At 34.3% G+C, this 15,833-nt stretch overlaps 1 protein-coding gene across 1 annotated transcript in view; it reads left to right on the forward strand.

Moving 5' to 3' along the window:
• The window catches only part of LOC140755102 (uncharacterized), a 96,453-nt gene extending 81,102 nt beyond the window's left edge, over positions 1–15,351 (forward strand). The window contains exons 6-8 of the mRNA XM_073090301.1: positions 681–827; positions 7,639–7,773; positions 14,123–15,351. Of these exons, the coding sequence (XP_072946402.1) occupies positions 681–827; positions 7,639–7,773; positions 14,123–14,241 (401 nt within the window). The 3' untranslated portion in view covers positions 14,242–15,351. The remainder of the gene's footprint in view (positions 1–680; positions 828–7,638; positions 7,774–14,122) is intronic.
• The last annotated feature ends 482 nt before the right edge of the window (positions 15,352–15,833 follow it).

The raw sequence follows: 15,833 nt of genomic DNA on the forward strand, positions 1-15,833 counted from the left end.
TTGAATACCGTTTATTTTTGTTGAATTTCAGAAACTATTTGTATTTCTACTGTACTGTACTTGACGACCTTTTTTACGTCTAAATTTCTAACATTTCTGAAATTCAGATTAGAGAAAGATACAAAATGTTAGCAAACTCGTGTCTGATATTTTGAAAACGTCCATAAACTGTTTGATAAAGCTTAACTACACAATTCAATGATATCTGGGTTTACCGTGACCTCCGTTGGAAATTCGCATGAAATTTAACCACTAGACGTAATTTTGGCCTGTTCTCGATGTGACTTAACCTCTCCATGAGCTGTCCCGATGTGACTTGATCTTATAAATTAGTTCCAATCTATAATAACGCCCGTAAATCAATCTACCGATTTTTTATTTAAAGGTTATAATTTGACAATGTCCAGTATGAAGAAATTGTCAAGTGTCTATCTTTGGAAAGCATAACGTTGGAAAGATTGTTTAGTTAAACCACCGTAAGGCGGATAAAGAGAAGAAAAAAGAAAACAAATTTCAAAACAACATTTATATAGCTACGAGTATATAAATTTAAACAGAGAGCGAAGAACACAGTTAATCCATTAGAGTAGTGCTAATGGATGAACAGTGTCTCTTAATTATTACGATAAAACGAGAAATATCTTGTTTCCAAATGCTACAAAATTGTGTTATGTCCACAGCCGCCTATGCAGAAATAGTGGGGGAGTCGGAGAAGATAATCCACGAAGGATCGATGCTCAAGCTGGTCTGCGTGGTCAAGAGGTCGACGGAACCACCGTCATACGTCTTCTGGTACTTCGAGAACAGAATGATCAACTATGACTTAAGTGAGTATTACCATTTACATCTGTTGAATTGTTAAAATTTGAACAATTAAGATGAAAAGTGAACCTGATGGTAATCGGCTACTGCCGCCTATGGTCACATAAAATGTGTAATAGATCACAGATAAGATTAGATTCTTACCTGAGGTTGCCTACATTATGTTACCCTTGTGGACTAAATTCAGAACGTCTCGAAAAAGTATGACATCTTTCAAACGAGAATACAGCTCTTAACACTACTGTTATTAGAAAGAAATAGGTGAAACGGTGATACCGTCCGAGTCGAACAACAAATGTTCGTAAATATTTTTCTAAGAATGAATGAATAGTTCAATTCTATGAAGTCTATTGGGAAGAATAAAATGATCCTAGATATTTTTGTAGAAATAGAACTGCAGTTAGTATTACTGGAAGTACCAACCTATTGCGTTAAATTGTATATTTGAAGCTGAATAAGACAAACTGAAATGATTTTCTAAAATTAGAATTCAGTTCGATGAGACTGGTAATATTCTCATCAAAGATATCATTTACATCTTCAGAATTAATCAACATCTTCAGTGAAATTCAAAATGTTTAAAAGTATTTTTAAATATGGATAATGAATTAATGTTGTTTTTAGATGTTATTTTAAGTTTCAAAACCTTGACGGAAATACTTTGAATTAATTTTCAAATTGTTTTTTTTTCTTTTATATTATTCAAATCTGATTATCATTTTGGTATATTGAGACATTAATTATTTAAAAATTTTAAACGTTCAGTCAATCAACGACATCTCTAATCTCATAACAAAACATTTCTTTCTTTGAAAAATGTATCTCAATTTCGAGATAAGCCAGCCATAACCCAAGATAAGTCATCGCTGACACATCCCCAACCATAAGTTTCAATTGCAATATTATTCAAAATTTTATGCTGAATGCGACTCCATTGGGCTATAACTCCCGAATGCATGGTCGCTTGAATGCTCAGTCATAGAGCGGGTAAAGCATACGCAATTCTGTTCCTTATTCCGTATGACAAGGTACCATAGTAGCGTGCATTGAACATTGTTCCGATAGTGATTCTGCATTTGTAGAGGGAACAATGGTCGCAAACATGCGGGGACGGTAATACGGATATTTAATTGTAGTGTCAGCGAGTTTCTTCGCATTCATACTTTGTGATTACGCTTAAGCCGTGTTCAATGGTTCTTTAGAAATAATGTGCAGTTGACTACTATGTATTCCGACACAATTGTCATAGAGATGAAATTAATTAAATATCATGGTTATAAAAAAAAAATGTGAGCCGTCACGGGACGCCTGGCAGATGTGAAACATCGACATTATTTTGTAAAAGTAATATGCAGAAAAGAACATATTGTGATAGGAACTAAATATGTCATAATGATAAAATAAAATATTACGATTGCGAATGGCGACGCGTCGCCACACCGTACACACTACTGCATATAGACTGTATATATATACCATCGTATAGCGTGGCGGCGCGTCGCCACGGCATGCGTCGCCACGCCAGAAATCGGTTTTACGTGCGGCTATAGATGTTTCACATCAATAATCGTTTTATGATCGTCAATTTATTTTAAGTGATTGTGCAAACAATATTAAAGTGTTAGGGAGGTAACACGTGATCGTCAGTGAAGTTAACTGACGACGACTATCGGCAACTGTAGGCGACATGAAATCTTGTACGTGTATTACTTTCCAAAGTTACCAAAAATCGGTCGCAAGTCTTTGTTACCTTTGTTGCCGTCTTTGTTGAGGATTATGTTGAAATATCTGGCGTAGATTTCGCTGCTTTACCAGAGAAACAATGTTGTTTATAATAATTGGTAAATTTATTGTTGGTTAAATTATTAGGATTATCAGGAATAGTTACTTGTATAAAAATTATTCCTTTCACATAAGTTATGACTCTAAGTGGATTATAAATAAATAATGGATTGATGTTACTTTAAAAGAAATGTAACATCAAATAATATCGTTAATGTTGAATGAGAAAAATGAAATACAGAGAAATCAAAGAGAAACTAAATACTAAAACTAGAATAATAAAGAATACTTATTATCTAGACATGTCTAAACACCTTTATAAAAGAGACTTTATTGAAACACCTGTAATCATTCAAATTATTATCATCAAAATAATAAATCTCGACGTCTATGAAGATATTTGAGAGATAGTGAAAATTTTTATTTTATAAAAAGTATTTAATTTGAGTGGCGAGCACTCGACGAAAGGGTGCCGAGGCTGAACTTAAAATGTATTTTCTAGTCTAAAAAGCACTGACGTTACCTATATGGGTCACGGAGTAAACTTTATAACTTGTATGCTTGTCTTTATTTTAACGGAAATGTATAAATGGACTTAAGTTAAGATTAAAACTACTTCGCAACAATCCGCTACAAATATGTATGATGGTATATATTTTAAACCATGCAGTATGTACCACCCTCCCTCCCTCAAAGGATGCATGCAGATGCAAAAATTAAAAATATACACCACCATACATACCACCACCAACACGTGTTTCGCTCCAAAACGGAGCATCATGAGGGTAAGTTGACTCTACGACGGTTAATCGCTAAGTGACGCTGTCAACCTAATGCATGCCTTTTATAATGGTATCCAACCCTCCCCTCCACAATAAAATGTAAACAACTGATGACAGTTGTGTGATAATAAGGTTATAGATTAATTATTCGCATTAAATTTGCGAATAATCATCTGTTTACTGATTGTTGGTAAAAATATGAAGTAAAGGAGAGCTGGACACATTAATTTGTTCATTCAGCAGTGTAATCCTACTGTTGTTATTGTGCTTAATAATCTCCCGTTGTTCTAATATATTAAGTCTACAGCCCTTGTCACACGTGTGTAAAATTTCATACGTATGGTTACTTGGCACATTATGGCCCGCGTCTATTAGATGTTTAGCGAAATTTGACTTGTCTGCGTGACCACTTGTATACGCGGCTAGATGTTCGCGATAACGAATATTAAAATTTCTCCCAGTTTGACCGACGTAAACGCTATTGCAATCAGAACAAACAATTTTGTAGACGCCTGATTGTTCATGTCTACCTCTTTTTTCTTTACAGTTACAGATGGATTTAATATTATTGTTTGTTCTGAAGGCATACAATTGATCACCAAGGGACCAAGGCACCAAGGGATGTGGCACCAAGGGATGTGGTTCCTCTTAAGTATAGATCCAGTTTGACTTATCTCGGTCCTATTTCAGAGCGTATTGCTAAAACACTTCGCCGTCATAACATCAGCGTTGCCTTCAGAACAAACAATAATATTAAATCCATCTGTAACTGTAAAGAAAAAAAAAGAGGTAGACATGAACAATCAGGCGTCTACAAAATTGTTTGTTCTGATTGCAATGGCGTTTACGTCGGTCAAACTGGGAGAAATTTTAATATTCGTTATCGCGAACATCTAGCCGCGTATACAAGTGGTCACGCAGACAAGTCAAATTTCGCTAAACATCTAATAGACGCGGGCCATAATGTGCCAAGTAACCATACGTATGAAATTTTACACACGGGTGACAAGGGCTGTAGACTTAATATATTAGAACAACGGGAGATTATTAAGCACAATAACAACAGTAGGATTACACTGCTGAATGAACAAATTAATGTGTCCAGCTCTCCTTTACTTCATATTTTACCAACAATCAGTAAACAGATGATTATTCGCAAATTTAATGCGAATAATTAATCTATAACCTTATTATCACACAACTGTCATCAGTTGTTTACATTTTATTGTGGAGGGGAGGGTTGGATACCATTATAAAAGGCATGCATTAGGTTGACAGCGTCACTTAGCGATTAACCGTCGTAGAGTCAACTAACCCTGATGATGCTCCGTTTTGGAGCGAAACACGTGTTGGTGGTGGTATGTATGGTGGTGTATATTTTTAATTTTTGCATCTGCATGCATCCTTTGAGGGAGGGAGGGTGGTACATACTGCATGGTTTAAAATATATACCATCATACATATTTGTAGCGGATTGTTGCGAAGTAGTTTTAATCTTAACTTAAAAGCATGGATTTCCGCAAAGTAACGCCTGATACAATTAACTATAAATGGACTTGCTGTCCATTCGATGTTCAAAATTGTATACTGCAGTCCAAGAACAGTTAATTGTTTCTCAAAGTCATATTCGATGGCAAAATATCTGGAATTGTGATTTGGCGAACGCTGTGTAAGGTAGAGAGACCCGGTTTCAAGGCCCAGCCAGACAGACATGTAATAAGAATTTAAAATTTTATTTTTTGTTTTTATTCCATATCCATGGCACGTCAGATAAAAAAATCTATCTATCTATCGATTACCCTAATTGAAGAAATCTAGGGTAACACAAGAGGTGTAAAAAGTACACGTGTTCCTGAGAAATACAGTGCATATGAGTTACGACTAAAAAATTAAAATTTAATTTTTAAATTATATTTCAGAAAATATAACCCATAATAATACTGAATGCTGGATGTGTTATTATATATTCATAAAATATATAGAACAAACAGCAATGCGGACAGAATTAGTCATAAATTAACATTACTTTTGGATGTATGTAATCAAATACAAATAGAACACAATTCGAATTCTGGCAAATTATTATTTTAATTCGAACAGCCTCGCAAACTAGAGACAACTCTAACCCAATTCTGCTCTTCAAACGAAACAAGCCATTCCATTTAGATTCCTGCGTAACAGAGCATTGTGGTGGACTGAGTAAGAAGCTGAGATCGGAACGGACATAATTGGCCGCATCTAAGTTGATCCGGCTTGATTCTACAGCTCTGTTTCTAACTTTTTGAGGGTTCTGTACGTCACAACAAAGAAATGGAACACTTACTTTTAATAAATACAATATCAGTATACGAGAGCACATTCCATATGATGGGAAGAAGTCACTGCCGCTCATGGTGCCGGAATTGAACTACATACAAAGGGTTTTACCACCTTAATAGCAATCTTGGCGTAAGGAACTGCTAATCGAAATAACTTCACATACTATATTTTTTTATTTTTATCAAATACCATAAACAGAAAACCAATACAAGTGATATAAATGATAACTGTTTTTTGGATATCATATACAAATAGAACAATAGTATTCCAAATATAACAGATACAAACAATTTTCACGAAAATCAAATTCTGGCAAATTGTTATTGTAATTCATTGAATAACCTAGTAAACTAGAGACAAATCTAACCCAATTCTGCTCTTCAAACGAAACAAGCAATTCCATTTAGGTTCCTGCGTAACAGAGCATTGTGGTGGACTGAGTAACAAGCCGAGATCGGAACGGACATAATTGGTCGCATCTAGGTTGATCTGGCTTGATTCTACTGTTCCGTTTCTATATTTTAAAGTGGTCCGTTTAAAAAAGGAGCCTATATTTTTATAATATAGAAGTAGCAAACTAGCAAGCAGTTTACACGATACGCGGTGGCTATTGTCAACTAGTAGCAACTTAAGTTTGCATTTTAACATTGTTTTCGTATACAGAGTATATTTTTCAAACGGGCCTTCAGGGCCAAATCCCAAACTTTATTTTTCAAAATGTTTTTTTTCAATGTGTTCGATTCCCGGTTAGGGAAAATGATATTTTAAAAAAGTAATGATTCCGTTTTAGTTTTTATCAAAATCGGCCTCGTAAATCCTTTCAGCATTTTTCGCTAATCCTTGTAGTTTCGGATTGAGCCCTGAAGGCCTATTTGAATAGTTCACCCTGTATATATATAGCCTATGTCAGCCAGCCTCACAATAATAGGATTTCACGTATCGCGGGTGCCATGAATAGACACAAAGACGAATACATAAACACGCAGACACAAAACAAGTATCTAATTTCGTCATTCAGATATGTGTCTGGCCGGGGATCGAACCAGGAACCCTCCGCGTGTCAAGCATTGTAACCGCTCCGCCAGCTCGTTAAAAACAGATTACTCAGTAAATGCCATAATTGACTCTTGAAAAAAAAATTCAATGCAAAACATGAAAAATGCGCGTTATTTATCATTCACATGTTAAAATATTTGGCTCGGAAGCATAGAGGAGATTTAAGAGGCGTGTTCCACCGGACACGTTGCCTGCAGCAAACATTTCGCCATTTTGTACACACGGTAATGAATTAGCTTGATGTAAACCATTTTGCTAGGAAAAATAAATGTTTATTACGAAACGTGGGAAATTAGCATTTGTATTTTTAAATTTGTATTTTAGAATTTATAGGAGGTAGAATTCTTCGTTGTTATATTTATAAGCGTCACGATAAATAGTGCTACAGAGCTATAGTTCAAACTTTAAAAGGTATTGTAAGGCGGAGTTATCTATGCTATTGTAACTTCCTCTGCATACATGCATTGCTGCCTGTAATTGACCGGAGGAAGAGCCTGATCTTTTAAAGTTGGTAGAATCCATATGGATCGACCAGGATCGTAACATCACCACACCTATATCTAGCGTAAAGCAGTTCTTTCGGTACATTGTCTGAATGACCTTTGTCTTACGTATACCACGTATAAGGCGACCATTTTAGGCATCAGAAGTGGCAAAGTCCTATATATACTCGATTACTGATGTGCGTAGACGGCAGTGGCACATTATCAGATGAACTGCGCATGTCCGTTTGCTACTTTCATCATAAAATAAATTGTTACATTCATTGTTAATAACTGAACCAGTAAAACTCTCTTACTAAGAATTATTTTCGGAATTATTTTCTCTCTATCGTTTACTTCCTTTACCGATCATCATATACACGTTTGTCCACCAGATGGCGTCAGCGTCCACAACGGCCGGCAGACCAGCGAACTGATGATAGGCAAGGCTGAGCCACGACACGCGGGGAACTACACCTGTGTACCAGCCAACGCCAGAGCCGCCTCCGTTACCGTTCATGTTGTACAAAGTGAGTATTGTTTTAACACCAATCCAGGCTAGCTAAGATGGGACGTCCTACTCCTGGGCACACTTCATCATCATCATCATCGTATATCATATTGTGGCATTGTCAAAATAAGGGAGGTCGTCAGGAAATTCGGGTCTCGAGGATACCCTTTGCCCGGGCAATATCTAAATCTCAGATGCTCTAATGCCTCCTGGATTTATAATAATATAATGTTATTTAAAACACTCTAATGTAATGAACAAATATAAAAAATAAACCAACCCCAAGGTTAAGTGGGTGGTCAATCCAGGTTTAGAGAGGGAAATGTCATATGAATATCAAGCGGAAGGATGGACGTGAGGTGGAGGCATGGGGTCGAGAAAGAGTAAAATGTGTGATAAGGGGATATCGAGGTCATCGAGGTTTATCATGGAAGAATGTGGCAGAGAAATGTAATTAAGCTGTCATGGGGTATGATTATTAAATTTTCGTTATCTTGTATTTTAAAATAGCCAAAAATATTTAAAGAACATAATATGTTATTAGTCTTAAAACCAGAAAATATATAAATAAGATTAATGTCACAATGTGAAGATTAAATGACGTAATGATGATGAAGATGGATGGCATAATTAGCAATATTATAAAAAAAACAATAGAATCATTTTAATTTTATTTCAAAATATCTAACACAATGTTACGTCACAATAAAAATACGAACCAGCCAGGAAAGGAGACCTCAACAGCTCAAAATGTTGATGTAACCAAGATTCTCACAAGAGGTTCATCTTAAAATAAACTCAATTACAACACAACCTTAAAATACCGTCAAGTTTTTAGCGGACAAACATTTGTTTTTTGTCAGCGAAAGCCATCTCCGGTAAGAAAAGTATTTTTGAGTCCATTACACAATGTGCAAAAATAAATACTTGCGTATTATTTCTAAAAGTTCATTAAATGTTGTTTCTCAACTTAATTGGCAATAAAAATATCTATTTTCAGGCAAATTTTCGCTGCGATGAATTTTAAAAAGAAGTTTACTTGGAAATTTTTCATTTGATATCCTTATTGTGGAGGAATAAAAACTATCGGTCCACCATCTTGAGATGTCTAGTGACATTATTCTAAATTCAATTAGATTAGATTTAGTATTAACAATATTACATATACAATCATGCGTTATCATTCAAACCAATTGTAATAGCTAGCTGGCTTTTAAAATGTTATAACAAGATTTGATCCTCACACACAGAGCCAACAAGGCAAATTTAATTTAAGTAGTGAATAAAAAGTAGTGAATAATTGTAAAATGTAAAAATATAAAACTATGCCCTCTTAAAATGTTTCTCTTGACATAAATAGAACATTATTATCCAAGCATAGTTTCCCTGTCTTGCAATTTCTTATAAACTGTTATTAAGAACTTTCTGCAGTTCAAATTACGGCTGTAATATCTTAAAAGATATTTTATGACGTAACGAGCTTTCATTATCTATGTAACCCCAAAGGGAGCTTTGAGTTGCTTATTTAGATTATTTACAAGAAATTCCTTTGCAATATTCCGTGCTGCTGATGCACCGGTATACATTGTTTCGTCAGTGAGTCGGTGTAAGATTTTCTTAAGAGTTTTCATTAATTACCTTGTATATTAAATCTACATTCATAGACCTATACTAGGCTACGCTACGTGGATACCGGTAACACAAAGACGAATACTCAAAAACCTAGACAGAGATCATAAATGTAAATGTTTGTCATTCAGATACCTGTCTGTCCGGGGATCGAACCCTCATCGGGTCAAATCGATACGGGGACCACTCCAGCCAAATAATATAATAATATATGTCGTACTGGAAATAAAAATATTTTTGTTAAAAACAATATTTGTACTAAATTTAAACTTATTGAAATATTTTTAATTCAACGTCTCTTGGGTCTACGAGTATTATTTAAAAAGAGAAGAGCCTAAATTCCCCACTAGCCAAGTGCGGATATATGTAACATGAACTTCACATACATTTGAGAATTTAGGGAGAAGTTTCAAGTTAAATTTCCTCATGATGATTTTCTTTACCGATTAAACAATTTCTAACGCACATCACATAACAAACCTGGCATGCCTTGAATTTAAATTACATATTACACACCAAATGCTAATCAAATTTATTAAATTAAATTTTATAAATAATTTTAATTAATATTTTTGTATACGTAAAATTAAATTAAAAGTATTAAATCGTTGAACCCAGGTGACGCCAGTCAAAGCTTGAGTCATCAGAAGTGCCACTAGTGTCAGTAATTGCACTCGCGCTAAGCAACGGAACATAGGCTGTAGTGCAACAGTTGATTAAGATCTATAGGATGTTTCACTGTATTTTGCCTATTCATTGCTTAATGATGTGCTTGGTTCAAGGTTTTCTATAGCAATGTTTGTTGGTGTTAAAAAAGAAAAATACGTTATCTTTGACTCCTAATATACCCAAGTATATTAGGCGTCAAAGATAACGTATATTTCCTTTGAATAGTGATAAAATACCCTGCAATATTTTTTGAAATATAAAGTTGATCTTCAGGTATATTTATTTTATTAATAAGTTCAGAGCTCGAATCATACTAGCAATACCATAAATGCTACAAACGTAAAAACACAGAACATAAAATATTATGGCATCTTTGCACACATCCACGAGGGCCGTTCAACTTTCTCTACAATGATGTTTTCTGTGCAGGTATTTGAGCCCGAAGTTATTTCCGTCTATTGAAAAAATACGAAATAATTAAAAGACGCGTGTCTGAAATGCATGAATGAAAACTTGCACTGGTGCTAATAGCTCGGTAGACCTGAAAACTTTTCATAGCAGTAGATGTGAATCGAGCTCAAATAGTAAATGTTGGTGCCTAAACGAGCCCGGTCTGTGAGTGAGTGGCGCTAGACAAAGTGGCACTAGCGTCGGTAATTACACCGTCTCTTCCGCTCTACATCGGATAGGGTCTCGTGAAACTGTTGATAGAACAAATAATACAAACACCTACAGTCGTAGTTTGTTCTAATAGGATTATGTTTATTATTATGTATTTGTCATTTGAATGTTTTAATGAAAATATTTTTGTTGAGAAAATTGCTGTAGCTTATTCGGATGTTTTTTTTATAATATAGGAGTAGCAGACTAGCATACAGTCCACCTGATGGTAAGTGGCTACTGCCGTCCATGGATATCTGTAATCAACCCCAGATAGGATTAGATATTCCCACCTACGGTCGGCTGCAAATGCGCCGCTATCCCTGAGAACTAAGCTGGAACGCCTCGGAAAAGTCTGTCTCCCTTACCACACCCTTCAAACCGGAACACTGCAGCGCTTAACACTACTGTTATTAGGTAGAAATAGGTGTGGCGGTGGGCCCGCCGGAGTCGAACCACAAAGGTTTCTACCACCTTCAGATGTAATGGTAGATTTAAATTCCGTTATGGAAATAAAAATACATTTTTATTTACTTATTTTAGCTTTTTAACTCACTATGCTTACAGTTCTATTCATGTGAACTACGTTCTTATTGCTGATTTTATCTCATTGGCTAAACGGAAACAAATATATTTATTACCACTTTTGCTTAATGCATTTACTCTATATTTTTCCGTAATAAACTAAAGTCATTTCTATTTCATTAGAATTAGAATAGGTATAATGAAATGGGTACTAAAACCAGCCTCGTTCACCATTTTCATACTCAAAAATAATTATATAAACACAGTTATCACAGTTTTCTTGATTTATAAGTGAAAAAAAAAATTGTCATACGAGATGTCATGTCTCGTAATACAGAAAAGAATTCAGTGCCAAATTAAACAATTGTAATAAGGATTTCTGTAAAGATTTTTGCCTCATTCCGTCATGAAACGACGTTGTACGTTACGTTAAGAGACCCAGACGACCCAGCGTCAGCCAAGTGCACTAGCATCAGTAATTACACCGACGCTTGCCCTGTACTAAGCCCGCACTCAGACTGGAGTGCAACTGTGGCCAGACGTACAGTAATGTTGTAGGTGAAATATTTACAGCTTTTGAATGTCTTTTAGGCGAATTATTGTAAGGGCTATGTGTTACACAATTTTTTTATGAATATTTTGTTCAGTTTTGTTAACTAAACTAAACCAGCGCTCAAAATGTAGTGCAAATATGGCCAAACGTACAGTAATGTAATTATAGGTGAAATATTTACAGTTTTCTGAATGTTATTCAGACATTTAATGTGTTACAGTTAGTTTGTTTATGTAACACATGTTTTTTTTAAATTTCGACACGCATTTTGGATAAAGAACGCAGCATGTCGCCAAAACGCGATGGAGTATCGAACAAAGATGTTTACGTTCTAAACGTATTTTTTTACATATTAACGTCAAGTAGAAAACGTGCCCTTTTACCCGTATTTAGAACGAGCTTTTGCCCGCGGCTTCGCTCGCGTTACGAAGTAATATTTTCATCTCCTATTTTATCCCCTTGAGGGTAGAATTGATTAAAATCCTTTCTTCGCGGATGTCTACGTCATAACATAACATGCAGGTAGCATACCAAATTTTAGCCCGATCCATCCAGTAGTTTGGGCTGTGCGTTGATAGATCACTATGTCAGTCAGTCACCTTTGAGTTATATATATTTCGATTTTTTATAGTTTCCTATTCGTACTTATACTACGTCATGACATAATGACAGAATATTCACAGTATATAACCGTGTTCATATACAATCAGTTACAATTCAATACGATGGACATTTCAATGCGATTCGATTCTTGTTCAAACATGTCATTAGTGAAGAGGATTTGCCTACAGTGCGAAATAGAATCGCGGAATTTCAAAGTTCTGTTCGAAGATAACAAAGTTGTTACATAATACCTATTAAGAGTTTCAGTTTTGTACAAAGTTACTTTATCTACTTATTTCTGAGGATTTTTGTTACAGAAATGTACTCTGAATAAATTTTTATCGAATAAGTTTCGTTGGGATTTTTATGCAATCGTATAACTGATTACAATGAGAATTCTTAAGCCGTAGTTTAATTTAGATTGTATGAGAAATCGAAAAGGTTTGTCATTTTTTTCGCATTCAATAATAGAAATACAAGAACGGACTGAAGGTTATTGAATGTCAAGTGGACATTGTGGTATAATATGAGCCCAAGAATAGTATCCACTTTCGATATAAGGAACATTTTATAAAAATCTTCTTCATATTTCATAATAAATTGAGCTGAAATTTGCCAACCCTTTTCTCTAATATTAGCGAAGCAGCTGCGATATCTATCTCTGTCGGGACACGATAACGCTTCTTTTTGCTAACGTCTGCTTCTCCTATAATAAATTGTCCGGTTTCGTGCTATCTTTCAAAAAAGTTAAACTCAATGTGATTATATTTTTTTACAAAGAGTAGCAATAGTACTCATTTATGTTAATAAGATTAAATAATAATCAAATGTATCTGAAGGAGATGAAATTTCCATTAATATTTATGAAACTATATTCAAGCTATTTAAGATTCATTTAAAAATTAATCAAATAACTCAAAATTAAAATAACCACTACTACTGTAATAGGACCCAAAAGTAAAAGTTTTGGTGATATAAGATTGACTAATAATAAATTCATATAAAGTACGGCAACCCTTTACTCTAATATTAGCGAAGCAGCTGCGTTATCTATCTCTGTCGGGTCGCGATATATGACTTCTTTTTGCTAACGTCTGCTTCTGTACGATAAATCGTCCGAACTTATGACTTCGGCCAAAACATTTTCTAGAAATTCGGTCAGTTACGCTGAGTTATTTTGAAATGCAAATTTATTTGAAATATGTATTAACAATGCTTGAATTTATTACTACTATGTATGTTTTATTGATATTTCTTAGTATCAGGTGAAATTGATCACATCAAAGGATTTTCGAAAAGCTTCTACGAATTATATGTTCATGGAAGCTTTTAATGTTTATTTGACCATTCGCTCGGATATCAGTTATCAGGAATCACCATTTGGGTCTACACGGTACCGGGTTCAATCTCCAACTAAGCTCATGAATTAATACAATTTCAATTATTGGTTTGGATGTTTGTGTACTCGTTTTGGTATGTTTCTATAACACAGCCTCGGCCTTGACACAAATTTCTTATGTATTAAAAATTTGTGTAAAAAATCTTAACTCTCATAGATGTGGACTATTGGTATTTATGTCCATTGCTAATAATCAATCTATCCAGTTTTAACCTACCAAAAATCAAAATTTGATGTCTAGTATGAAGAAATTGTCAAATGTTAAGTAGGCAAAGCAATGGATTTTTTTAAGGGAAGAAAGCATCTTAAATCTTTGTATTTTGTCCACAGGTGAAACCCCAGCCGCGATGCAACACGGAAATAACTCTTCATCAGCTCTTCTTCTACAGTCGCTCATATTCCTCATATCTCTTAGTTTGTTGGTCAAACAAAATTTGGAATTTGGATAGCGTAGCAAGTAACAAAGTTCGCTGTAAAATATTCAGTCTCTCAAATGTTAAGCATGCGGGTTCCCAGCTAGAAGAGTTTGGATGTTTCTATAGAAGAGGTTTATGTGTGTATTTTTGGACGTATAGTCCGCGTAAAACTGCTAGTCCGCTCTGAATATAGAAATGAATCGCAACGCCATAGCAAATGTATGACTACACCTGCTCGCAACAACTTCAGAGCGGACTAGCAGTTTAGCGCGGACTATACCAATGTGTTGTGTACATAGCGAATGCGTGACACAATTGTTTTATTATTTATTCTTCTCTATAATTGAATTACTAAGATCGCATTCGATCCAGATACCGAATTCGTTAAAGAGAACAATTTGACAATAAGTAATATAATACGGCTCAAAATAAATTGAAAGAGTTAATAAAATTATGTTTTAATGTCAAAGTAATTTATGTATCGGTTCATTTGGTTAGAATTACATTTATTTTAGATTTGATATTCGTATACATGTCATATTATTTATTTCGTTGCTGCATATCGTTTTTTCTCTTGTAACTAATAATAATATCAAGGTATGAAAGAAATTAATAACTTAGCCGTGCTAAGCAAACTGAGAAGAGATTACTTGGTAGCAACTAATTACTTCTTTACAAATATCTTTGTAAGAAGCTTAAGGTATTATAATTTCATCCTTCTTCTTTTAATTACTTAATTAAACAGATTTATAAGATTTTTTATACCATGGTAATGTGTCGCAAGATGGTTTTATAACATTTTTTTAAACCAATTTGGTAATGAAGTTTTGTCGATAAAAATCATTAAGTTTAAGTAAACACTATCCTATTTTGCCTCCATTACTAAATACTGTTCCAATTTTAAATACATTTTTGGCAATTTTTTTGTATTTAGAAACAAATAATCTTAAAGCTGGAAACCCGCAAATTATCAAAGTTGATCAATTTAATGCAGTTGATAATAATGAAAGTATACCAATTGAGTACAATAATGTTAAATGTAAATATTATGTGAAATATATTCTTGAGTAAGCGATATATATTATGTAAAATTATCTGTCATAACAATATGATTTTAAGAATACATAAGAATTTTGAATTTAACGTGCCAAGCTCGTTTTGTTTTATTTATTAGCATTAGAATGTTTTATTTATGCAGTCCATCTGTACCTACCCTTAGCATGAGTTTTTACGTTTTTACAATAATGACTTTTGGTATTTGTTTACGTACTTGCCAATACAATTTCCAATCAGCGGCCCTAGCGAATTGTATCAGAACTGATTGGAAATATAAGGGAAACTAGCTGACCCGGCAAACTTAGTACCGCCTCATAATCTATTTATCAAATATATTTCATATAAAATATAGCCTATGTTACTCGTAGATAATGTAGCTTTCGAATGGTGCAAGAATTTTTAAAATCGGTCCAGTAGTTTTTGAGCCTATTCATTACAACCAAACAAACAATGTTTTCTTCTTTATAACATTAGTGTAGATAAACAAATACAAAAACAGTCATTTTTGTAAAAACGTAAAAACTACTAACTGGCACTAAGGGTACTGATGGTAAGTGCCTACTTCCGCC

Source organism: Epargyreus clarus, unplaced genomic scaffold (assembly GCF_041222505.1).
Source record: "Epargyreus clarus isolate Ecla_fem2 unplaced genomic scaffold, WU_Ecla_fem_2.2 ptg000032l, whole genome shotgun sequence".
In the NCBI taxonomy this organism is placed as follows: Eukaryota; Metazoa; Arthropoda; class Insecta; order Lepidoptera; family Hesperiidae; genus Epargyreus; species Epargyreus clarus.